The following is a 27,122-nucleotide window of genomic DNA, read 5'->3' as shown; positions in this document are numbered from 1 at the left end:
TGAGCAGTTCACCTATCTGTATGCAGTGGTAACAGGTTGAATGTATTTCAGTTGCTAATCTTGCCCAGTTGAGAATGGATGACAGGTGTTCTACAGGCTTTCAGAAAGCATAAAGAATTTCCCTAATAAGGTATATGGCCTGTATAAGGGTGTGTTTTCATTTTATTTTTTTATTTTTTTTTGCTAAGATAACCACAGTTGCTCGTCTAGAACAAGATATGAGTGATGGGTGGTTATAAAAGCAACACATTTTTTACCTTGATGCACGGCAACACATGGCTTGCTATGGGGGCACTTGGAGAAGAGGAGGAGCGGACAGCACTGACCTGGGACAAACTCTTTAATATTGCGCAGAGCAGGTAAGCATAAACCTCTCATTAAAGTCCAAGTTTCTTTTTTTAACCACTTGCCGACCAGCCGCCGTCATTTTACTGCGGCACGATCCCGCAAACCGTTGTAGCTATAAGTCGGTCCCTTTAAGCGGGATAGCAGGCGTGGGTGTCGATGCTCGTGACCAGCTGTCGCGATGACCACCGGCCATGAATCTATCCCCTATTTTGTAGATGTTATAACTTTTGCGCAAACCAATTAGTATATACGCTTTTTGCGATTATTTGCTTTTTTTAATAAAAAAAATAAGGCTATTTATTATAGCAAAAAGTACAAAATATAGTGTGGGGTTTTTTTTTTTTTAAATGTTGCTCTTTTTTTGTTTATAGCGCAAATAATTAAAACCGCAGAAATGAGAAAATACCACCAAAATAAAGCTCTATTTGTGGGGAAAAAAAGGACGTAAATGTTGTTTGGGTACAGCATCGCACGACCTCGCGATTGTCAGTTAAAACGATGCAGTGCCGTATCGCAAAAAATGGCCTGGTCATTGAGCAGCCAATTCTTCCGGGGCTGAAGTGGTTAATTAAAACTTCACTTTAACCCTTTAACTGCCAGGTCCACACGCCGTACGGACACACAGAAGTTCCTGCAGGTGGCCAGGTCAGTATGGCGTATGGAACTCATTTCTCCCTCTCCTATAAGCTTATGGTCACTTCAATGACCATAAGCTTATATCAGAATTGTTCAGCAGACTCTGCTGAATAATTCTATAACTCTGATCAGCGGATTACAACCCGCTGGTCAGAGTTATTAGCCCCTAATGTGACCGCCCCCCCCCCACACACACCGCCGTCTCCCTGTCCCCTGCCTCTGCACCCCCGCCGCACCCTTCCATCTAAAAACGCCCCCCCCACTCTCCTCTCCCCTTCACCCCCCTTCTTCACCCCCAGCATTGTTTAGCCACCCCCCTGCCCCCCCGCAAACCCGATCTCCGTGATCTGTCAGGCTGGGGATTGTGGTGGTGGTGGGGGGGGTTGGGGGTGGTTAGTGAGTGAAGTTGGGGCGCTTTAATAATAATGTTTACTAAGCTTCCCCCTATAGAAGAGAGGGCACATGCAGCGATCACCAGTGGTCGCTGCTATATGCCCACTGACAGCTGATAAATTGTAACCGCGAGTGTTGCAATGTATCAGACTGTCATTTTCTGAATAAATGGAATCTCTATACACATTCTTATTCATTATAGTGAAGTGCTGCAGAGAAAAGGGACTATCTTCAGTCCTTTCTCTGTCTCAAAAAGAGATATTCGACTCTGTTGATTGTCACAAGAGGGTGGTTTTGGGATGCTATGCGCCCGAGCCCACCTTTTTCAAGCCAATTGGAGCCTCAGGCTGTAATCATGTGTCTTGAAAAAGGAAAAAAAAAAAAAAAAAACTCATACAAGGAGTCCAGCACCCTAATGGACCGGCCACTCCTGGTAAGACCCCTTTCACATAGAATGGACTCTAAAAAAGCAGATCCGGGGGGATGGGGGGGGGGGTGGCTTGCGGCGTATCGAGTAGGTAGCGTGGTGTGACCGCTCTGCTAAAAAACCGGGCTAATATCCTGTTTACACCATCATGATACAGCGCAGCCATACCTCTTCTACTCTGCTAGCAGCCTGGCTACAAAACTGTGCCATCAGTGCCTGTGATCCCACGGCAGACACGTCACGAAAGGGAAGGACCCCCAGTCTGCGGCAGACCATGCGGGCAAGATGGCTTCCCGGACCCAGCGCTCAGCTAAAGAAGCAGCCATGAAGCTCTTCTCCAAGACGCCTGGTAAGGACAACAACCCTAAGATGCCTTCCCTCACCCTGGCAGCCGCTGACCAGGAACCCCTGCCTGAAGATCCGGAGGCTATCTGGCCAGAGGATTCTGAAGCTGCTCCCACCTGGGACACAGTGAGTAATACTATCCCTACTGACACAGCCAGTGATTTAGAGGGCCAGGAACTGAATACCCCTGAACCTACTCTGAGGGATATTTTTTCTGCGGTCACCTCCTGTAACATTTCTATCACTTCCCTGACATCTGAGATCAAGGGGGTAAAACTAGAACTAAACATGGTCAGGCAAGACACACATAAGCTGCAAGACCGCACTGCAGCCCTGGAAGACAGGATGGGTAATATGGAAGATGATGTAGCACCATTGCAGAGAGACTTTAGCCATATGCAGTCGATTATTACAGGTCATGAAGCCCGCTTAGAGGACATGGAGAACAAAGACGTAATAATGTCCGTGCAGTAGGCATACCAGAGAAGACGGAGGGGAAAAATGGCCCCTTAACACGTTTGTTTTTTTTTTTTTTTTAATTGTATTTTTATTAGGTTTTTTTTTTTTTAACATTGTAGAATGAACAAGTACAGCAGTAATGTTGTACAATATAAAATATAAAAAATTTGAGGACATCTTTATAACGAAACAAGGTAAAGTACATAGGAACAGAGTTCACAATTACAGAGCACAAACCGCTCTGTACTTTTTGTTCAGGATACAGAAAAAGAGTATTTCTAAAATAGAAGTGCAGGATCAAAGGTGTAAGTTAGTTACATAAAAGAGAGGAGCATAGATTCTATGAAGGATATGTGGTATGTAATAATAAGTTCTGAATAACACATATGAAAATGGGGCAAATGGGGGGGATGGGATTTCATGATCATATGGGACGCCCATGCCAGTATAGAACAAAAAAGCTTAAAGAACGGTGTTTGGCATAGGAGTCCCAAATTCCGACTTTTTTCAAATTGGGGGATAGTATCATGTACTGAGGCCGTTAGATATTCCATCCTCCGGATATCAGTTACTAATTGTAGAAATTTGGGCCAAGGGGGAGGGGCATCGGACAGCCAACACAGGGGAATAAGTCGTTTGGCAGCCAATAGTATATAAGAAAGAAGCCGGTTAGCTCTTTTGGTTAAGCCAGGGAAAGGAAGGCTCAACAAATAGTGTAATGGGTCTAATGGGAGAGTTTTATCCAGCACTTTCAGTATCAGGAGCCCCACCTCCCTCCAGAAAGGTTGTATCCTTGAACACTGCCAAAATATATGGAATAAAGAACCGTGTCAATCCCACAACGCCAACAGCGCAGCGGGACTGAGGGGTCGTACTTATGGATAACGTCAGGGGTTCTATACCAAAACATAAGAATTTTCATAGAAGTCTCCCGTTGGGTCACACACTTAGAGGACTTGGAGACAGAAGACCAAATCTTGTCCCATAACTGAATTGAGATAGTTCTGCCTAACAAATAACACGTTTGGTTGAGGTGCCTTCTCCCCCATGTTTGCCATACAGAGGGCTCATATAGTCCCGCCCAGACCGCCAAAACCTGGTGAACCCCCCACATCATTCCTTTTCAAGCTGCTCAATTTCAAAGACCGGGATGCCATACTTTCCCAGGCCAGAACCAAGTGCCACCTGATGAAAATGGATAATGCACACATCGTTTTACCCTAATTTCTCTGCTTACCCCCAGCGTCGGAGTGCCAAGTTTACTAACATAAAGAAGCGCCTCAGAAGATATGACACTTGCGCCATGCTATACCCTACCAAGCTTCGAATTGCAGCAAATGGCGAAACACAATTTAATAACCCTGCTAATGCCAGTTCCACTGGCTGGATCGTACGGAACATACTCTTAGAAAAGCATCTGCGCCTGTGGCCTGAATGTCCGGCCTCCTGTTATTACTGGGTAAAGATTCCATTTGGAGAAGATTTCTATACGTTATACTCCTACTTCTGTTTTTCCTTTTTAAGGTGGTGAGGCATCCCTGAGTAGTTTATCCATGCTACATCCTCCCAAAGACTTGGATTGCAAGTCCCTTTGGAACTGAGACATTGGGGGGGGCCCTTAACACTGTCCTGCGTGGACATGCCCTATGTTTCCGGTCTCCCTGTTTTGAGGATACAGTGATTTTCTTTTTTAGTTATTGGTTATTTCTTTTTCTTGCCTACCCTGGCCCTTGCTGGTTGCAGGAAATATGACCTGCTTTTTTTGTTCAGCTGGAAGAGACAATTGTTCGACTATCCGGAATTTTGCTTGGAGTGTCCTACTGTCCACAACTCTTTCTTTCTCTGGGAAGCCCCCTAGTGACTGTGTACACCTGATGTCGTCCCTTTCCTTTACCCCTCCATGGATTATGGGGGACTCTGCTCTGTTTCATGTATGCCCTCCTTTTTTCCCATGGCTAATGTATGTACTCTGATCTCATGGATTGTTAGAGGGCTGGGTAATGGAGTGAAGTGGGTGGCTCTTTTCTCTACGGTGAAGGCTCACAAACCAGCTGTGGTGTGCCTACAAGAAACACACTTGCAAGCCACTTCTATTTCTATGCTTAAACACCCCCTGCTGCTACCCCAAGTTTCCCTCCACTTACACAACCTACTCCAGAGGTGTCGGCATTCTTATTTCACATGCTTTTCCTTTGTTATTGCATTCCCTAATAGATGACCATGATGCAGATTGGCAGGGATAGTGTGTATTGTGGCAAATATATATGTTCCTCTACCCTTCTCTTTCGACAGCCTGAAACTTGTAATACTTAACTCCACTGTGCAGCTCGTTTTGCACTGAGTGGCCCAATCCTCGATTTCTGGGGTCCCCCGGCGGCTTTCGCGGCTCCTCCCCGCATCAGATGACCCCCTAGGAAGAAGCGCTCTCCCGAGGGGGTTACCTTGCAGGCGCGCTCCCGAGTCCAGCATTTGCGTCCATAGACACGAATGCCGGGAGCCAATGGCTGCACTGCTATCAATGTATCCAATCAAGAGGCGGGACCCCATGGAGAGAGGGACAGCGTGTCCCCATCGAACAGATGAACGGGCTCAGGTAAGTAAAACGGGGGCGGGGGGCTGGGGGGCCGGGGGGCCGGTGACTGGCAGAAGTTTTTTCACCTTAATGCATAGAATGCATTAAGGTGAAAAAACACGAGGGTTTTCAACCCCTTTAAGCAAGCAAGCACTGGCTATGGAAGGTCAACCCTTTCTGCTTTACACTTTTCCTCTTTTTTGGCCTGGGTGAGAGATTCATATCTTGGATTAATCTTCTATATGCAGCACCTACGGCAAGAATTAGGCTTAAGGATACCTTGTCGGAATCCTTTCCTTTTGTTTTGGGGTACACGACAGGGATGCCTTTGTCGCTCCTGTTGTTCGCCCTTGCTTTGGGACCTCTGGCGGCTATGGTGAGGGCTTCCATGAATATAGTGGGATTTCAGAGAGGTCAGGGGGATGATAAATCTCACTGTACGCTGGCAAAAAAAAAAACAGTCCTTCTCCCTTTAGACCCTTTGCCGACAGCTCTACCAGAGAGCATGTCCCAGATTCAAGTAGTTACCTCATTCAAATACCTGGGTATAGTAATAACTAGAGACTACAAAAATTTCAACAAAAGTATACCAGCTGATGTAAACTGCCACTGACAGTAACCAGGCGTGTGAACCTTGTCAAGATGATTTGGGCCCTGCAATTATGTCTTGCATAATGCCCCAATATGGATACCAAACTATTGGTTCCAACGTGTGGAATCAGTTTCGGGCTCTTATCTGGAGGGGTGGAGTGGCACGTATCAAGCTCGCCACTCTGCAGCTCCCAAAAGACCAGGGGGGGGCTGGCTGTCCCACATCCCCAAACGTATTACTTTGCAGCCCAATTACAACACTTTGCAGGCTAGGACTTGCCTATAACTGGGGACCCTTCCAGGGGTCTGCTAGTTGATCCAGAGTTGGGCTATATGGCTTTGTCCCATATAGAAATGGGGTTTCCTGGAGTCCCACCTCATTGTTCCACAGTTCAGTTACTGATAAAAATTTGGAAGAGTGTCAGGCATAGACTAGATTTAACTGGATTTCTACGCCACACACCTATTTGGCACAACTGCTTCTGGCACAAACTGTCATACCTGTTTATTTTGCAGCAGATTTACGAACGCCAGTACAACTGCATAGATGGGGTAGGAGAGTCTCCTATATGCTCTAAATGTCAAGCTCATCCTGGGTATCTCATCCACATGCTCTGGAAATGTCCCAAGCTTGTGCGATATTGGAATCGAGTTATCACCACTATCAATAAGATATATCAAGTTTAACTGACTATGGACCCACTGAGGTGTCTGTTGGGCAGTCTCAATGAGGAACACTACCTTTCTTCGGTGTTTATTGCCCTTACAAGACTTTTGTACCTGGCCAGAAAGCTGTTTGCTCGACTTTGGCTCTCAGCACAGTCCCCAACGAGCGCACAGTGGATCCACATGGTAAATATCCTATTGCAGATCATCCTATGACGTGCCGATTACATTTCCTGTTTTATTACGGACTGTATGCCTATTCCTTTGTACCCTGTAATGCCTTATGTTTCACTCCATAAACTTCTACTTTGTTGATTAAAAAGAAGAAGAAAAAAAAAGGCAGATCTGCCTGCTCAGTGGGGGAATCTGTCTGCTGATCCATGCTGAGCGGGCATATGACAGGTCCGTGTCCGCTCTGCTAATGCAGAGCGACCGCGTAGACAGCTCGCTTATAATATTTGGGACGGTTGGATGGAAACGGACCGCCTGTCCATTTCCATCGGATGCTATCCGATCTGCTAGATGGATGGGGAATGTAATCGCCATTCATCTGTTTTTAGCTGATTGGATCAGGTGCAGGCGGGTGTAAAAGGGGAAAAAAAAGTCCATTTACATCAGTCTCTCCCTGGAGAAAAATGGGTGGTCCGATTGGGCCCGCCTGAAAAATGGACAGGCAGGCACGATCGGTGTGCTTGTGTGAACAAGGCCTAAGGTTTTTAAAGAAATTTTTGGGTACGTTCGATTTTCACAATTTTTGCAAAAAGGCACAATGTAAAAACTAAAACTTTTTGTTATTAACTCCATACAGGTTAAGCTTTTAAATTTAGTAGGGATTTAGCAGGAATTTTGTAAAATTGTTTTTATCTGTTACTGGTTTTAGTGTATTTTTTGCCAATATATTGGTTCGATAAACATTTGCGCAAATACCGCAGGGTCTAAAAAAAATCAGTAGCACGTTTTTATTCTAGAGGTTATATGCTTTCAGAAAATATATGGTTTTGGGGGTCTTTCACAAATTCTGAAAGCTGTAAGGGAAAATTGAAAACCTTCAGATTTTTAAAGAAATTTGGATATTTACACTTTTGCGTCCAATTTTCACCATTTTGCAAAAGGCACAATTTAAAAGTTAAATATTTTGTTATATACTTAATACAGGTTAAGCTTTTTTATTTAGTAGGAATTTTGTAAAATTTGCTGTGTTTTTATCTAATAATAGTTTTAGTGTATTCCTTGCAAATATTTTAGTTTGATAAACATTTGCGTAAATACCGTGTGGTCTAAAAAAAATCAGTAGCACCTTTCTATTCTACTTATGTGCTTTCAGAATATATATGGGTTGGGGGGGTCTTTCACAAGTGAAAAATAACAAAGGAAAAATTGCAAAAATAATCTGGCCACCTGAGTGTACAAAATGAAGCACAAGGCTTGGCAGTGAAAGGGTTAAGACTCTAAAAGTTTTACTTATATGCGTCTGGCAGATTAACATCTGTGCTAGAAATTACGCACATTTTACCACAACACTAAAGTGCCATTCATTTGTAGGGGCTCTTTTAAGACATCTCTGCTTCCTTGTGGTGCATTAAAGTGGTTGTAAACCTCAGACACAAAATTTGAACGAAGCAAATCCCTTTTATAGAGTGTGTGCTTGTCTCAATTAAGAGCACTAAAGCCCCGTACACAGGGGCCGGATGGCGTTGGCCGGTTCAATACAAAACGGCCAATATTCGGCCCTTGTATGGGAGCAAGTCTGACAGAAGCTGGCTGTTTGGACGGCTTCTGTCAGACGAACATGCTAAAAAACCAGCAGCCGACCGGATCCCGAACAGTGCTCTCAGCCAATGGAGGGGCGGGGGGGGGGCGTCTCCTAGCCAAAGCACAACAGCTCATCGGGGGAGATCGCTGTACTAACATCAGATCATTAGTACAGTGGCTCTGGCCGTTGCTGACAGTTTTTTTTTTTCTTTCATTTAAAAACTGTGTACCAGGCTTTAGTGTAATTTCTATCTACTGCTTTGCTGCCCTGCTTTCAGTATGAAATCGCTTCTGACAAGTTTTCCGGACACCAAGGGAAAAATGTTGATGAGAGGGATCTCCAGCATATTGACAGCCTTAGCTCTGTTGCTGTGTGAAGGGTGGTGTGTCTCTTCCTTTCAGCTCTCAAAACTCTCTTAGCTGAGCTTCATCTCTCTGCCCCCTTTTTCTGAACTCTCAGACCAGCTTTAAAATTTCAGCACTTTGAATGGATGTACAAAAGAGAAGACAGATTTGTTTATCTGTGTATCACATAAGGATATTCCCTTAACCTGGATATATGAGTTTACAACCACTTTAAGGTGCTGTATTTTGCACACCATGTTGGGTTAAAGCGGGGGTCCACCTAAACCGCCAAAAAAAAAAAATATTAAAAGCCAGCAGCTACAAATACTGCAGCTGCTGACTTTTAATAAATGAACACTTACCTGTCCCAGGGTCCAGCGATGTCGCCGCCATCCTAGGTGAGGGAATCAGGAAGTGAAGCGTTGCGGCTTCACTTCCCGGTTCCCTACTGCGCATGCGCGAGTCGCGCTGTGCATCGTAACTGGTCCCCACTATCTCCTGGGAGCTGTGTGTTTTCCAGGAGACAGCGCGGAGGGACAGAAAGAGGCATAGACTCCCATGGGAGTCTATGCCGGAAGTGGGTGCAAATACCGGTCTTAGACAGGTATCTGCTGCACCCCCCTCCCCCCCTGAAAGGTGCCAAATGTGACACGGGGGGGGGGGGGGGGGAGGGTTCCGAAAAGCAGAAGTTCCATTTTTGTGTGGAACTCCGCTTTAAGGCAGTCCTTCTGATTGGGCCTCCAACTCGCCTAAAAGTTTATTGCATTGAGCCATAGTGCACAAATGGTTCAAGTGTGGTGCGGCTTACTTGCAAGGTGCATTGTGATGCCATTTGAACGGATTCACATCTGTGTGATGTAGTAACATGAGGCAAATGTGCATTTCCACAATACACAGTATTGTATGATACTGACTTTTGTGTGTTGCATTGTCATCCATTTTGAGTGGCACTCTGGCACATTGGGCAAGCAGAGCAAAACCTTTGTGTCCTTCCTTGCAATGGAAAACAGATGTGAGCGGTCTGCGATGCACTATGTTTTAAACGGATACAGATCCATTAAAACCTGCATTGTGGTGTGTGTGTGTTGGCAGCCCATTTAAAATGAATGGGTGCCCATATGCAACATGTGAAACAGTACTCTGACAGAAGTATGGTAAAGCAATACATCCCTGCAGAGATAACTGCATGGGCCTTTATTCTTTCTCTTGAATGAGGGTTAGTATTGTTTTTTGGTAAGTAAAATGACAGTAGGACTGAACCAAAAAATAAAAACTCACCCAGATTTAGCTTTTATGTTTTTGTTGTGCTTGGGTACTTAAACCATGCATTGATTTACCGTATTTATCGGCGTATAACACGCACCCCAAGTTTAGGAGGGAATTTTATGGAAAAAAAACTTACATTTAAATGCCCATCAATGCAGCCTTATCAGTGTCCATGTGCAGCCTTGCCCCAGTGCAGCCTTGCCCATATTTAAATATGGCGCTGCTGAGATCGCAGGGACTCGGCAGAGTGAGCGCCGCCGAGATCGCAGGGACTGGGCGGAGCAGAGATACACATAGCCGAGTGTACTCGGCTCTTCTCGGCTCCGCTCACAGTCACGCCCAGTCCCGCCCTATGATGGACATAACACAGGTCCAACGGCGGGACTGGGCATGACTGTGAGCGGAGCCGAGTACACACGGCTATGTGCATCTCGTCGGCGATCGCTCCGCTCACAATCTGCGAGGATCGCCGTATAACACGCACCCGCGATTTTCCCCTGATTTTTAAGGGGAAAAAAGTGAGTGTATACGCCGATAAATATGGTAAATGTTTTGATTGTCAAGTTACTTTTTAGTTTTGGGCTAAAAAAAAAAACGGACTAATGCCTCATTCACACAAGGCATATACATCCATGCCTTGTGTGAGGGCCATGTTCACCTGCTTGGGGATGCACAGTTGTTCCATACATCCCCTGTGCAATCAGTTCCACAACTGTCAGTTGGGATGCAGCGTCTGCATGTCCACAGCCGCTGCTCCCAGTGTGGAATACGTAATACGTGTAGATGCACGACCCCGAATGCACAGGTATAATTGGCTTAAAAAATGCTTCAGTAGGCATGAATAAGGCAAACAGTGAGAGTCGGTTCACACTGAGGCAGCACGACTTGCAGCGCGACTGCCTCAGACTACTTGAACACGACTGCAGCGGCGACTTGCAAAACGACTTCTATATAGAAGTCAATGCAAGTCGCCTCAAGTCGCCCCCAAAGTAGTACAGGAACCTTTTTCTAAGTCGGAGCGACTTGCGTCGCTCTGATTAGAACGGTTCCATTGTACAGAACGGGACGCGACTTGTCAGGCGGCTAAGTCGCCCTAGTGTGAACCGGCTCTAAGGGTGTGAATTGTTCTGTAGTTTTGTATAATATGAATATTTTTTTTATAAATAACAGCATTTGAGTTTAGATCATGTGATGCGCTCATGTTTGTGTGTGAGAGCTTCACTTTCATTTATGGCAATGATGTTAACTGTGGTGCCTAAGCAAACATGGGCAAAGCTGCATTAATCGGCAAATACTAACCGAAACCTCCGGTTATTGTACAAGGGAGTCTCTGAAAAGAACTGAAAAACATGCACTTATGACCCCCAAAAGCACAAAATTGGAGCACCACTGATAAATGGATTTCATTAACAAATATATATTTGTCTTTGCAGGATAAACACCATGATGCTGCACATGAAATTGTTGAAACTATTAGGTAAGTGCCTGAGTTTGTAAATTATTTAATCAGAATAAAAATGTATATCCTTTTACCAAGTGTGGAATTGGACTTCTTAAAGCGGAGTTCCATCCACATTTTTCACTCCTCACTCTGCACCACTAATGTGCATCCTCAAAATGAATCGGCAGTTTTTTTTTTTTTTACTTACCAGATTTATGTCTATACCTACTTTCACTTCCTCCTTTAGTGGCCGCAGTGCTGTACGTCATTTACGGCTTTGCATTGGCTCCTGGGAGATGTGTGTCATCAATCCCAGGAGGCAATGGATGAAATCTTGGTTAGCTTGACATGGCACTGCTCCCGTAACATTTACCATTGGGGTCTATGGGAAATCTTGGTCAGCCTGACACGGCACAGCTCCCAAACCATTAGTGACAGGGACAGCAAACTTGGGGAGCACCGAGAGAGGACCCAGGACTACAAGGATACCATTGAGCAGAGCGGTGGGAGTGCAGTTCCGGTATCTGGCAGGAATATGGCGCAGGCACTGTCAGAGTTCCAGGGGGGTGCAGCCATAGGGTGATGTCACTCCTAGCAGTGTAGCTGACATCATTTTGTGCCTGCAGACTGAGGTTGGAGAATGTAAACAACATTTTCTGTCAGTCACCCCCTTCCTGATATGGCATGCTGTACAGTGCCATGTCAAGCTGTAATCGCTTGCACCGCACATGCGCAAGATCAGCAGGTGCATGCTGGGCAGCCAGCATCCACGGAATCCAGGAAAAAGGTCGCTGTGGCTTCAGATGCCCACACTGGAAATGGCTGCGCTGTGCAGAAATTTCACACATTTGCATGGGTAATTGTACTCATGCAAATACTCTGATACTAAAGCCAATACCTGTAACCCTGGTTCACACCAGTGCGATTTGACAGTTCAAAATCGCATGACAAGTCTTAACCCATTGCCGGCAATGGAACCATTCAAGTCCTTGCAACTCAAGTCGCAGCAACTTTGAAAAAAATTCCGGCACTGCTTGCGACTTGCATAGACTTCAGTTAAATGTAGTCTCAAGCTGCCATGAAATCGGAGGTCCAAATTGCACTTATCTGCGGCTTTGAAATTGTGCTAAAGCAGCTCGATTTTCAAAGCTGCACTGGTGTGAACCAGGGCTCAAGTCCCAAGTAATAATTTTTCATTAGCTTGTCAAAAACTGTGACATGGCCCTAAAAATAGGTATCGGTAATTGGTATAGGCAAGTAAATATCGGTGCTCTGTCTTAAAAAAAACTGGTACCGCTGCATCCCTAGTTGAGTGAATGGTTAAAGTGGTTATAAAGCCTAAACATTTTTTTACCTTTATTGTTTGTTACCACAAAACATTCCTGATTTGTGCTTGATGTATTATGTTTGTGTATGAGAAAGTGTTCTGTTCTCTTTGTATTGCTTTCTTTATGTAAAAACCCTGGTGTTCCTGCTATTCCCATTGCTTTCCATATAAAAACTGATCACACCATGCATGAGAGCACACCATGGTCAGTTCTCTAGCTATGCTGGGAACTCAGTGTGCGCTCCTCCAGTGATCAGAACTGTCCTGACGCCCCCACTGCACAGCCTATCACTGGGAAGCTCAGTGTGCTGCTGCTTCTCCTCCCCCAGCTCTTAGGCAGCTGAGAACCGAGGGAATGTGATCACTTGTATATAAAAAAAAAAAAATGGGATAATATGTGTTTTTATATCTATACACAAATGTTTTGTCTTTCATTTCTATTTTAAACTGAATAAATTGCTTTACAAGGTGATCGTTTACAATCGCTTTAAGATTCAGGCTGGGTTCACACTGCTCTGACATGAAAGTCGTGCGACTTTGCCAGGCGACTGAAGCCATTTCGAAACAACTTCAGAGATTCCCTGTATAATCTTCCTGTAATGTCGGATCCAAATCACATCAATTAAGATGAGGATATGACTTGGATGTAACTTTAAATTTAATGGGCTGAAATCTGACCCAAGTCGAACCAAAGAAATGTGGGAACCTTTTCTAAAGTTGGACCGACACTAGTCGAACCAGTTAAGACGGCTCTCATAGGGTAACATTGATTTTTACTTATCATGCAACTTGCGCTCTCAAAGACGGAGTGATTGTCGCACCAGTGTGAACCGGGCCTCATACTTTTTTAGGGCCAGTTCATACCAGATGCAGTCCAGTGTGTTTTTTTTTCTGCATCAAAAACGCATGGAAAGTAGGTTATATGGTTTTCAGTGGCATAGTTCACACCAGTGCTTGCAGTTCCAGTTATAGAAAAAGAGAACATGCTGCATTTTTTTCTGCACTGGACTGTACTGGAACGCTGAAAAACGCACTGGAACGCACCTATATGCATCAAAAACGCACTGCAACACATTTGTCCTTATTTAAGGTTAAGAGAAAAGAGGGGGGGGGGGGGAGCACACTGGACCACATCAAAAATGTGCATGCAGAAAAGCACCTGGAACACATCCCAGCTGCATTTCAATGTGTGAACTGGCCCTAAAGGTTATATTTGTAAACAAAAATTCACTGACTTTTAAAATGTCTTTCACTGGAGGTCTTTTCATTATCTTATGTGAAAACGTTCATTAAGAGCCCATTCACACAGGGGCAACTTTGGATCCGACTTCAAGTCGCCCCAAGTCGCCCCTAGTCGCCTCAAGTCACGCTACACGAAAAAAATCAATGTAAGTGAATGGATCTGTCTTAATGCACACTACTGCAGTCGCTCCGACTTCAGAAAAGGTTCCTGTACTACTTCAATCCGACTTGAAGGCAACTTGTACCCATTGATTTCAATGGAAGTTGCCTCCAAGTCTGATCACTGTTCATACTGAGGCAACTTTACAGGAAGCAGAAAAGAAACAGAAAGTAATTTCCTCCACTAAACAGCCAGCCCCCTCCTTCTCACACACAGCTGATAAGCTCTGATTGGCCACTTGTAAAGTTCCCTGTCCTGGAGGCGACTTCAAGTTGTGTTGTAAGTTGCCCCAAGTCGTGCTGTGATTCATACTCAAGTCATGTCCAAGTTGCCTCCCAAAGTCGTGCTGGAAGTCGTGTTGCCCCTGTGTGAATGGGCTCTCAAAGTAATGTCTCTTAAAACAGTACACCGATCAGCCATAATGTTGCAACCACTGAGGGGTAAAGCAAATACCATTGGTTATCTCATTACAATGGCATCTGAAAGTAGGTGGGATACATTAGGCAGCAAGTGAACATGTTGTCCCTGAATTGAATATGTTGAAAGAAGAAAAAATGGGCAAGTCTAATTATTTGAGCGACTTTGACAAGGGTCATAATGTGATGACTGGGTCAGAGCATCTCCAGAACTGCAGCTCTTGTGGGATGTTACTGGTCTGTAGTGGTCAGAACTTACCAAAAGTGGTCCAAGGAAGGAAAACTGGTGGAAGGTTCATGGGCAGCCAATTCTCATTGATACCCTTGGGGAACAAAGGCTGGCCGTGTAGTCCAGTCCAAAAGAAGAGCTACTGTACCCTAAATTAGGTTAATGCTGGTTATGATAGAAAGGTATCAGAACACATGTTTCATATGGGGACTGCATAGTAGCTGACCCATAGCCACAGCAAAAAGGACCTACAGTGGGCATGTAAGCATCAGAAATAGGCCACGAAGCAATAGACGAAGGTGGCCTGGTTAGATGAATTCAAGAATGGTTTCAGGAACACAACGAGTTTGAGGTGTTGACTTAGCCTCCAAATTTTCCAGATCTCAATCCAATGGAGTATCTGTGGCATGTGCTGGAAACACAAGTCCAATCCATGGAAGTCCCACCTCACAACTTGCATAACTTAAAGGATCTGCAACTCATGGCTTGTTTCCAGATAACACAGCATACCTTCAGAGGTCTAGTTGAGTCCATTCCTCGGCGGGCTATGGTGGGTGATCATAATGTTCTGGCTGATCGATTTATATTCGGTAGTTTGCTATGCATATGAGTTAAAATGATTGTGTATGTAGAATCTATCTATTTACATGTTTTGTCTCTTTCCAGATGGGTCTGTGAGGAAATCCCAGACCTTAAATTGGCCATGGAAAATTATGTACTCATTGACTATGACACCAAAAGGTAAGTTGAATCACATGTACTCATTCTATTATTATTATTTTTAATTACTGAGGGTGACCTTCCTGCCCTTAATTTAACACCTGATAAAGCCCTCAGGTGAGGATTGGGCCTGTTTAGAGCAGCCTTAGGGGGTGACGAACAGTGATGGTGGCTTCCAAATACAATGACCAGCACCTCCTTTAGAAATAATTGGTTCCCACGCAGCCTACCCGATGGGCACCCCCTTCTCCCATTTGCCTGTATCCCCCTTAGTGACAGCCTTGGTAGTGGATCCCTACTACAGAACATAACTTAAAGCCTGTAGTACTTACCGTGACTGGCTTTTTGGCTATCAGTATTTAAAGACTTCTGTGCACAGTCCGACATCTGCACATCTGTGGTCCAGTTGATTTAAAAAAACATTTAAAAAAAAACTGGACCCCAGTTCTTCACAATAAATGGGTGCCCCCATTGGTACCACTAGGGGGGGAGGAGGGTAGTTTAATGGCCTTTTTAACTGGTGTCAGGAGATCTCGGATTCCTGAGTTCAAGAGGTCATATCCTTCTGTTACAAACTGTATATTCAGGGCCATTCTGTACCTCATTTTTGGCCACCCAATGTGCCTTTTATCTTAATGTAGAGAGGATTTGTTCAAAGCTGTATCCCGACTTTAGGCTGATGGAGTTGATACAGGTCCCAAAGGCAGAATTACCAAGGGTTATGCTGGAACCTGTTTATGATTCCCACCCCCAAATGAGGTGGTAACAGCCATTCTGGATCTGAAAGTCACAAAGTTCCAAATGGAATCCACAAAATAGTGGCCCTTGGGCTAGGGGAGCTCTCTCCTTTTGGGCTTGTCATGGCTCCCTGAGCCCTTATAAAGGACTTGGCACTGAAGCTGGCACTGTTATGATCTGAGGGGATTCACATAATGGGATACCTGGATGTTCTGCTTCTGCGTAAAAAGTCGGCCCTTGCCCTGAACCTCCAACGGGTGGTTCAGGTCTTGCAGAGCTTCGGTTGGTTTCTCAGCCTACAGAAATCTGTTCTGGAACAGTCAGTGTCTGGGATTTGGTGCTGGATATGGCCCAGAACTGTCCCTGCTGCAGGAAAAAATGGTCTCCCTTCGGGAGCAAGCTTGGACCCCTGGGTTCACTGCAAATTCCTAGGTTAGAACATTCATGGGGGACTTGGACTTTATGGTGTCCTTGTTCAAGGCTGTCCTATATGTTTAATGGCATTCCAGACCTCTGAAGTTCAACATTCTGTCGACCTGGTCGATGCTGTCCCTGAAACAACCTGCATGCATCGCCAACCTGAAAGCGAGTTTGAACCATACTCATCAGATTCTGGCATGGGCCAGTATAGAGGAGAATATTTATATGGAGGTGCAAGTGGCAGAGGTAGGTAGTTTTGTAAAAGTTAAAAGATGCGATTGACTGAAAAGTGTTAGAGGCCAATTCCGAGTCAACACATCCCAATAAATATGCCCAGTTGTGTGATGTTGGGGATATAAGTTCAGGTGTGGCATTGCAGGGACAGAGTGACTCCTGTAGCTGTCTTGAGAACAACTTCTCCAGTGCGGATGGGGGTAAGGGTGACTATGCTTTACTGCTCCCAGTCTCCCTTTGCTCGCTGCCATGGCTCCCCTCAAAATCTAGGCCTTTATCCATAAGCCCTTTATTGAACCATATGCTGAGAGTCTAGGATTCTACTAAGTATTCCAACAACTAGGCGATGGGGGGGTCCAGAGGTAGAGATAGTCAGCGCGGAACATATTCCAGAGGGTAGTATTGGGGGCATTAGTGGTAGGTTGACCAAAGCACATAAACCCAAGGTAAGTATAGTAGCAAGTCCTAGTTGCAATCTCCGAACACCCAATAAGAGGATAATATGCGACCGGTCTAAACTACGTGGCATGTTCACCAATGCCAGGAGCTTGGCGGACAAGATGGGTGAACTAGAGATACTGTTGTAAGAGGAGGATTTGTTTTTTGTGGGAATTTCAGAGACTTGGTTCAACAGCTCTCATGATTGGCTGGCAAACATTCAAGGGTATACCCTTTATCGCAAGTATAGAGGGTAAAAAAGGGGGAGGGGTATGCCTATATATCAAGAATAATGTACAAGTGAATGTGAGAGATGACATCGCTAAGGGAGCTAGGGAGGAGGTGGAATCCTTATGGGTAGAGCTCCAAAGGGATGAAGCTAAGGGGAAAATAATACTGGGAGTATGCTATAGGCCCCCTAACCTGAGGGAGGAGGGGGAGGCAGACCTCCTATCACAATTTGGATTAGCAGCAAGGATAGAAAGTGTTATAATGGGGGATTTTAATTATCCAGACAGACTGGGCGGAGGGAACCGCACATTCATCTAAGGCTCGCCAGTTCCTAAATGTCTTGCAGGACAATTTTATGGGTCAGATGGTAGACTCACCAACCAGAAATAAAGCGTTAATGGATGTACTGATTACCAACAATACAGACCTGATCACGGATGTGATAATACGGGGCAATTTAGGTAACAGTGATCACAAGGTCAGTTGGCTTCAGTATAAATCACACAAAAAGGGAAACCTAAAGGGAATACAAAGACACTGAATTTCAAAAGAGCCAACTTCCCTAAACTACAAACCTTGCTAGAAGGCATGAATTGGTATAAAATCTTAGAAACAAAGAACACGGAGAGATGGGTTTGCTTTAAGCACATTTTAAATAAGGGCATTAGCCAATGCATCCCATTGGGTAATACATTTTAAAAGAGTGAACAAAAGTCCTGGATGGCTTAACCCCAATGTAAAAATGCATATAAAAGCTAAGGAGAAGGCCTTCAAAAAATACAAGGTTGAGGGATCATCATCCGCATTCAGACTTTATAAAGAATGCAACAAGAAATGTAAGGGTGCAATTAGGATGGCTAAGATAGAACATGAAAGACACATAGCGGAGGACGGCAAAAAAAAATCCCAAGAAATTCTTTAAGTATGTAAACAGTAAAAAAGGGAGGACAGACCATATTGGACCCATAAAGAATGAGGAAGGACATCTGGTTACAAAGGATGAGGAGATGGCGAAGGTATTGAATTTCTTCTTCTCCTCAGTCTTCACGATGGAAGCGGGGGGGGCTTCAGTAACCAAAACTGCAGTGTCTATCCTCATGACACATCACAAGAAGCACCTCCATGGTTAACAGAGGACAGAATTAAAATTCGACTCGGGAAACTTAACATTAATAAATCACCGGGACCAGATGGCTTGCACCCAAGGGTACTTGCGGAACTCAGTCAAGTAATTACCGGACCATTGTTCCTAATTTTTACTGACTGGAATGGTACCAGCTGATTGAAGAAAAGTCAATGTAGCACCGATCTTTAAAAAGCGCCCAAAATACATCCCTGGGAATTACAGACCAGTTAGCCTAACATCAATAGTATGTAAACTCTTGGAGGGGATGATAAGGGACTATATTCAAAAGTTTAGTAATGAGAACAGTATCATTAGCAGTAACCAGCATGGATTCGTGAAGAATCGTTCTTGCCAAGCCAATCTATTAACCATCTATAAGGAGGTGAGTTACCATCTAGATAAAGGAAGACCCGTAGACGTGGTGTATCTGGTTTTTGCAAAAAGCATTTGACACAGTTCTCCATAAACGTTTACTGTACAAAATTGTCTGTTGGCATGGACCATAGGGTGAGTACATGGATTGAAAACTAGCTACAAGGGGGAGTTCAGAGTGTGGTGATAAATGGGGAGTACTGAGAATGGCCAGGGGTGGGTAGTGGGGTTCCCCAGGGTTCTGTGCTGGGACCAATCCTATTTAATTTGTTCATAAACTACCTGGAGGATGGGGTAAACTGTTCAATCTCTGTATTTGCGGTTGATACTAAGCTAAACAGGGCAATAACTTCTCCGCAGGATGTGGAAACCTTGCAAAAAGATCTGAACAAATTAATGGGGTAGGCAACTACATGGCAAATGAGGTTCAATGTAGAAAAATGTTAAATAATGCATTTGGATGGCAAAAATGTGCAATGTATACGCTGGGAGGAGAACCTCTGGGGGAAGCTAGGATGGAAAAGGACCTGGGGGTGCTAGTAGATGACATGCAATGCCAAGCTGCTGGTAACAAAGCAAACAGAATATTGGCATGCATTAAAAAGGGGATTAATTCCAGAGATAAAACAATAATTCTCCCGCTCTACAAGACTCTTGTCCGGCCACACCTAGAGTATGCTGTCCAGTTCTGGGCACCAGTCCTCAGGAAGGATGTACTGGAAATGGAGCGAGTACAAAGAAGGGCAACAGAGCTAATAAAGGGTCTGGAGGATATTAGTTATGAGGAAAGGTTGTGATCACTGAACTTATACTCTCTTCTTCTATCTGGAGAAGAGACGTTTGAGAGGGGATATGATTTCAATATACAAATGCCATACTGGTGACCCCACAATAGGGATAAAACTTTTTTGCAGCAGGGACTTTAACAAGATTGTGGCCAATCATTAAAATTAGAAGAAAAGAGGTTTAACCTTTAAACTACGTAGAGGGTTCTTTACTGGAAGAGCGGCAAGGATGTGGAATTCCCTTCCACAGGCGGTGGTCTCAGCGGGGAGAATCGATAGTTTGAAGAAACTATTAAATAAGCACCCGAACGACCGCAACATACATGGATATACAATGTAATACTGATATATAATCATACACATAGGTTGGACTTGTGTCTTTTTTCAACGTCGCCAACTATGTAACTTAACTTCACCACACTTGCCCCTCCTTCCTCTTTTAGGTAATCTTTTTTTTTCCCCGTGCATCAATTTCCCCCAGTGCTTTTTCACTGGCGGTTCTCCCACAAATTTAATTGTGTGCTATTTTATCAATGATCACTCTGTCTACAGCTGGGCGGAAATCAGAAAAAAGTATTGGGCCCCCCTCCTCCAGTATCTAATGCTTTTCACAAATCAAGTATTGGTTAACTACTGTACTTGCCAACAAAGACCTGACATCTCAACTTTCTCTTTTTGAGCACATCTGTTATACCAGACTTATTTCTACTATCTGCTCACAGTTGAACAATATCACCCATCCCACCAGCCACTCCTACGTTACTAAGTGGGAGCAAAATCCTAAATGTACTTGGGACAAGGAAGATTGGCTAAGAAACTGGAATACAATATCCACCTGTTTCATCACTATACTTACCTTCGAATAAGCCTTTAACCACTTCAATACCAAGGACGTCATATGACGTCCTTGGCTTTGAGCAGGTATATCTGAATGATGCCTGTAGTTACAGATATCATTCAGATATTGCCGGTTTCAGCCGGCGAATCTCTACACCATTGGAACGATCATAGTGGCCGTTCCGCCACTTGATCGTTCCTATGGGAGGCGAGAGGGGACGTCCCCCCCCCTCCCGCCGCCCTGCGGTGCCTGCTCCGACTCACCGTTACGATCGGTGAGGCAGAGACTGGATCCGCCGGCGCCGCATATTGATCATAGAGATTTCCGGCGGACCAGATGGTCCCCGGAGTCTCTATGATCGTCGGAGGCCGGACGCGATGTTATGACGTCACATCCGGCCTCTCCATTCAAAAAAACTGCGCCACTTCGGCTTGGAAGCGGCGATCGTTTTATTTTTATTTTTTTATTTCAGGCTTCCCAGCCTAGTGGTGAGATATGGGGTCTTATTGACCCCATATCTCACTATTAAGAGGACCTGTCATGTCATATTGCTATTACAAGGGATGTTTACATTCCCTGTAATAGGAATAAAAGTGATCAATTTTTTTTTTTTTCAAAAAAGTGTCAAAATAAAAAAAAAATATAATTAACAATAAAAAAAAAAAAAAAATATTTTTAAAGCGCCGCTGTCCCCGTGTGCACGCACGCAGAAGCGAACGCATACGCAAGTCCCGCCCACATATGAAAACGGTGTTCAAACCATACGTGTGAGGTATCGCCGCGAACGTTGGAGCGAGAGCAATAATTTTGGCCCTAGACCTCCTCTGTAACTCAAAACATGTAACCTCTGTCCTCTGTAACTCAAAACATGTAACCAGTAAAAAAATTTCAAGCGTGGCCTATGGGGATTTTTAAATACCGAACATTGGCGCCATTCCACGAGCGTGTGCAATTTTGACGTGACATGTTAGGTATCTATTTACTCGGCGTAACTTTCACAAAATGGAAAAACATTGGGCTAACTTTACTGTTTTTGTTTTTTTTTTTTTTAAACACAAAACAGTTTTTTTCCCAAAAAAAACGCGTTCGAAAAATTCCTGCGCAAATACTGTGTGAGATAAAAAGTTGCAACAACTGCCATTGTATTCTCTAGGGTCTTTGCTAAAAAAACATATATAATGTTTGGGGGTTCTATGTAATTTTCTAGCAAAAAAATGATGATTTTTACATGTAGGAGCAAAGTGTCAGAATTGGCCCGGTATTGAAGCAGTTAAGACTCTCTTCAGGTGGTATATGCTCCCATCTTAGTGCACCTTTACCCCTCCTCCCCTGACACCTGTTTCTGTGCTTGTTCTGCTCTTGGGGATGGCCTCCACAAATGGTGGGCATGCCCTATGCTCTCGACCAAAAGTATTTTAAACTTTTACAGTTCTTGCTGACTTGTCCCTTTCCTAGAGGACCCTGGTTTGTCCCGTTGCACTTAAAGCCCCTGAACCTCATGAGGTCTCAATTTAAATTAACCATCTATGACTTGCTGGCAGTGAAACAGACCATAGCTAGAGCTTGGAAACAGCAGTTTATTCCTTTTAGAGAAGTCTGTCACAGTATAGACACCCTCTTTATCAACAGAAAAACCCACTAGTATCCTAAACTCACACTTCTAAAAATTTGGACCCCGTAGATACATTATGCCCACCCTTCCATGTCTACATCAAGTTATGCATCTCTATAGGTCCTAGAGCTCCAGCTGGGGTTTCCCGGATGTCCTACCCCTCCTCCCTTCCCTACACCTTTACTCCTTTTATCTTCTTTGGCCCCCTACTGTGGAGGCGTTAGTCCAGGGGTACCCAACCAACATTTGGCCCGCAGCGCCCTCTCATGTGGCCCGCCACCTCCTGCCCAGAATGCGGGTTCCCAGACCCGCCATCCCCAAGCTTCAGCATGAAGAACAGAGGCGGCACTAGAGCAAGCAGAGCTGATGCTTTCTGTATGGTCCCTGGGCCTGTCAAAGGCGGAGTCATACCAAATGTAATCCGCCTGACAGGAGCCACAGCGATACAGGAAGCATTGGATCTGCTCTCTACAGCAGCCGCAAGCTTCCTCCAGCGCTGGCTCCTGTTACACTGATGCTCGGGAAATGTCAGGTCGGAAACCTGCAGTTAGGTACAGCACCCGCCACCAGGACCCATCAACAGTACTTGCCCTGGAGGACAGCCAGAAGCATCCGCCAGGCACACCTGCCCCGGGGACTGGTAAAAACTGAGTGAAGTGAAAGTCTGTTTCAGTTAAAGTAGAACTGAAGGCAGTTTTTTTTTTTTTTTTAATTTTTATTCTGAATAGCGTAAGGTAGGGTTTAGCGCCAGTGGGTATTTTTTTATTTTTTTGCCATCTGTGCTATAGACACAACAGGAAGTGAGAGACTTTAACTCAGAAGTATAACTTTTTAATCATTAATGGGTCTATTTTAGATGAAGGCTTAGTTTCCCCATGGGTGAGTGAGGATTTTTCTAGTTCTGAATTCACAATGGAGCCTTTTTAAAATGGATACCCAAAAAGTACTTGTTAGTACCTCATTTAAGGGAGGAGCTATGAAAATCATTGCTTAAAGTTGTACTAAAGCCTAAACATTTTTTACTTTAACCACCTCAATACTGGGCATTTTCGCCCCCTTCCTGCCCAAGCCATTTTTCAGCTTTCAGCGCTGTTGCACTTTGAATGACAATTGCGCGGTCATACAACACTGTACCCAAATGAAATTGTTATCCTTTTTTCCCCACAAATAGAGCTTTCTTTTGGTGGTATTTGATCACCTCTGCGGTTTTTATTTTTTGCGCTATAAACAAAAGAAGAGTGACAAGTTTTAAAAAAAACACAATCATTTTTTACCTTTTGCGATAATAAATATCCAATTTTTTTTTCTTTAAAACAAATTTTTTCTCAGTTTAGGCCGATATGTATTCTTGTTCATATTTTTGGTAAAAAAAAATCGCAATAAGCGTATATAGATTGGTTTGCGCAAAAGTTATAGCGTCTACAAAATAGGGGATAGTTTTATAACATTTTAATTTTTTTTTTTTTTTTTTTTTTTTACTAGTAATGGCGGCGATCTGCAATTTTTATCGTGACTGCGATATTGCATCGGACACTTTTGACACATATTTGGGACCATTCACATTTATACAGCGATCCGTGCTATAAAAATGCATTGATTACTGTATAAATGTGACAGGCAGTGAAGGGGTTAACACTAGGTGGTGATTGAGGGGTTAACTATGTTGCTAGGGAGTGATTCTAACTGTAGGGGGCGGGGACTCACTAGGGGAGGAGACCGATCGGTGTTCCGCTGTACTGGGAACATACCATCGGTCTCTTCTCCTTTGACAGGACCGTGGATCTGTGTGTTTACACACACAGATCCACGGTCCTGCTGTGTTACCGGTAATCGCGGGTGCCCGGCGGACATCGCGGCCGCCGGGCACGCGCACCGGGTGCCTAGTGACACGGCGGGCGCGCGCGCTCCCTGGTGGCCTAGGAAAGCGAGGACGTCATATGATGCCCACCCGCAACGAGAGCTGCGCCGCCTGGCCGTCAATTGACGGCCGGCGGTCGGCAGGCGGTTAAGGTAGATGTATGGGCAAAACGTTTTTATTTATTTTTTTTCCATTGTGGCTAGAGTAAGGGAGGGATAATAACCCCTGTCAGATTTGTTTTCGTCATCTGTTTCATTGCAGAGATTTCCCTCACTTTCTGTCTCATAACAACCAAACAGGAAGTGAGACAATCCCTGCATATTAAGGGAATTTCTTGGGGACCCCCAGGTCACCAGAACTAGTACCCCTATTGGAAGATTTGCCATCTATTACTTTTCTGGGGACAACCCAAAATTTGGGATTTGCTTTCACTTTCAATGATAATGGTAAACAGGAAAAATGGAGGGTGATTTTCCATAATGGGGGCACAGACAGCAATAAAAACATGACAGGTGCTCTAATCTCTCTCCATTCTATCCTAAACAAAAAAAAGTTTTTCCTTTTAGTTATACTTTAATCCCTTGTCTTAACAGAAAAAATTTGAGCATCAGAATTCTCCCTCAACCCCCCCCCCCCTCCTTACTTACCTGAGCCCTCATTCGACCCAGTGCTGCGCAAGTCTGCAGCTCTTTTCTCCCCTTACTCCCTGTTCTCACAGGCTTTCCTGTCAATCAAAGCCAGTAACTAGGGAGCAGGGGGCGTTAGACTCAGACAGCGAGGCTCTCGGGTGAGCTTGCACTGCTGCCCCCATAGAAAACTGATTTTTATGGGTAGGTTCCCTGGAAGTTCACTTACAACTACTTTAATATCTTGAGGCTAACATCTTGGGTTACAGGTTTATAGTACATAAAAATCATTATATTAAAGAGTTTTATATTCCAAAGTGCATACAGCTGTTTCAGGCTAGTTGGCCCAGCAGTTCAGTGTATTGAACTGTTGCTTCTGTGGAGCATGGTTTAAGCAGTAAAGCCCTGCATTACTAACGGTTTAATTTTTCAGTTTGTTTGCTCCCCCCTGAAAAAATTTTGAGCACCAGCCACCACTGGATTATGGGTCAATTTAACATGGCAATTAGGTGCCAGCTTGTTCTGCTGTGGAAGAAATTTTTATATGTAATAAAAAAAATTCCAACACTGTTTAGATGGTCATATGCAGCCTAATGCAGTAGCTTTTGCCATGTTACATCCCATGTATAAACTTACAGGGTTAGTTTACACATGACATTTTTTGTACACTGCAGCTTATTTTTTTACTGAGCTAAAATACAGCCCATTAATTATTTTTTTACTGAGCTAAAATACAGCCCATTAATTGTAATGGGCATATGCACACAGGCGCGTAAACAAGCGTTTATGCGCTTGTGTGCATAGGCCTTAATCTGCATATGAGGCCTTAAAGGGGTTGTAAAGGTAATTTAAAAAAAAAAAAAAACAAACATGTTATACTTACCTTCACTGTGCAGCTCGTTCTGCACAGAGTGGCCCCGAACCTGGTCTTCTGGGGTCCCTCGGCGGCTGTTTCAGCTCCTCCCCGCAAGAACTAACCACCTTAATGCGAGCTCCCTCGCATGGTGGTTAGTTATTGCGGGCACGCTCCCGTGATACAGCCGGCGGCTATAGCCGCTCACTGTATCACTCTGCCCCGCCGCCCAGCGCGCCGCATCATTGGATGTGATTGACAGCAGCGCGAGCCAATGGCTGCGCTGCTTCCAATCCATCCACTATAGCCAATCAGCGGCCAGCCTGAGCGGAGGAATAGATGTCGGGAGCGAGCAGCTGTTTTTCGAGGGGTCAGGTAAGTAAAACGGGGGGGCTGGGGGCGGCTGTATTGTCAGAAGTTTTTTCACCTTAATGCATAGAATGCGTTAAGGTGAAAAAATGTTTACCTTTACAACCCCTTTAATCTGCGTATGATCATCCAAACTGTGTTTGAACAATTTTTATAGTGAATGTGGGAACTGCTCTTGGTGGCTATTTCTGTAAATGCCAGTTGCCTGGTCTTACTAACCCAGGAAAAGCATGCGTATGAACTTCTGACTCCGTGTTGCTTTCAGGAGAAGTTTGCTGTAAAAAGTACTTAACCTTTCAAAGTTGAACATGTAAAAAGAGATCTTGGCTAATTCCCCTGGATTAATCTTTCATGTTTTATTTATATTTTTTTTAGAATTGTCATTTTCTGTTTTAGATAATGGTATGGTATATCTCATTTGGTATTTTCCATTGTTTTGTTTACAGTTTTGAGAGCATGCAACGGCTTTGTGAAAAGTACAACCGAGCCATTGATAGTATACACCAATTGGTAAGATTTACATATATATATAAATACATTTCCTTTCCCTTGTATTGTCTTTAATGTCTTCTGTGTGGATCACGGGTGCAACTTCAGGCTTCTGCATACTCGCCCTTCGGCTTTCTGCCTGTACTTTTGCTGATGGCACACTCACAATTATTATTATTATTATTATACAGGATTTATATAGCGCCGACAGTTTACGCAGCGCTTTACAACATTAGGGCAGACAATACAAGTACAATACAATTCAATACAGGAGGAATCAGAGGGCCCTGCTCGTTAGAGCTTACAATCTAGGAGGGAGGGTCAAGTTATACGAAAGGGTAATAGCTGTGGGGTATGAGCTAATGGAGAAAATAGTGCAGTTATTAGATGGAGGCAGGATAGGCTTCTCTGAAGAGGAAAGTTTTCAGGGATCGCCTAAAAGTGGATAAATTTGGAGACAGTCTGACAGATTGGGGTAGGGAGTTCCAGAGGATGGGCGAGGCTCAGGAGATGTCCCGGAGGCGGATATGGAAGGAGGTGATGAGGGAGCTAGAGAGCAGGAGGTGTTGGGAGGAACGAAGATGGCGATTAGGTTGGTATTTTGAGACTGGGTTAGTGATGTAGCTGGGGGCAGTTGTGGATGGCTTTGTAACTTATTGTTAGTATTTTGAATTTAATTTGTTGGGCGAGTGGCAGCCAATGGAGGGATTGGCAGAGAGGGGTAGCAGACACTGAGCGGTTTGTAAGGTGGATAAGTCTGGCAGCAGCATTCATGATGGACTGCAGGGGGGATAGTCT

At 44.3% G+C, this 27,122-nt stretch overlaps 1 protein-coding gene across 3 annotated transcripts in view; it reads left to right on the top strand.

Annotated features, from left to right (window-relative positions):
- DOT1L (DOT1 like histone lysine methyltransferase) overlaps positions 1-27,122 on the top strand; it is a 226,472-nt gene that overhangs the window by 36,606 nt on the left and 162,744 nt on the right. For all 3 annotated transcript variants that reach the window (XM_073596474.1, XM_073596483.1, XM_073596466.1), the window contains exons 2-4: positions 11,234-11,277; positions 15,282-15,356; positions 26,282-26,345. In XM_073596474.1, coding sequence (XP_073452575.1) covers positions 11,234-11,277; positions 15,282-15,356; positions 26,282-26,345 — 183 coding nt within the window. The remainder of the gene's footprint in view (positions 1-11,233; positions 11,278-15,281; positions 15,357-26,281; positions 26,346-27,122) is intronic.

The sequence above is a fragment of the Aquarana catesbeiana genome, linkage group LG01, assembly GCF_042186555.1.
Source record: "Aquarana catesbeiana isolate 2022-GZ linkage group LG01, ASM4218655v1, whole genome shotgun sequence".
NCBI classification, from domain to species: Eukaryota; Metazoa; Chordata; class Amphibia; order Anura; family Ranidae; genus Aquarana; species Aquarana catesbeiana.
The sequence above is the reverse complement of the archived record's forward strand: the minus strand, read 5'-3'. Positions and strand labels throughout refer to the sequence as shown.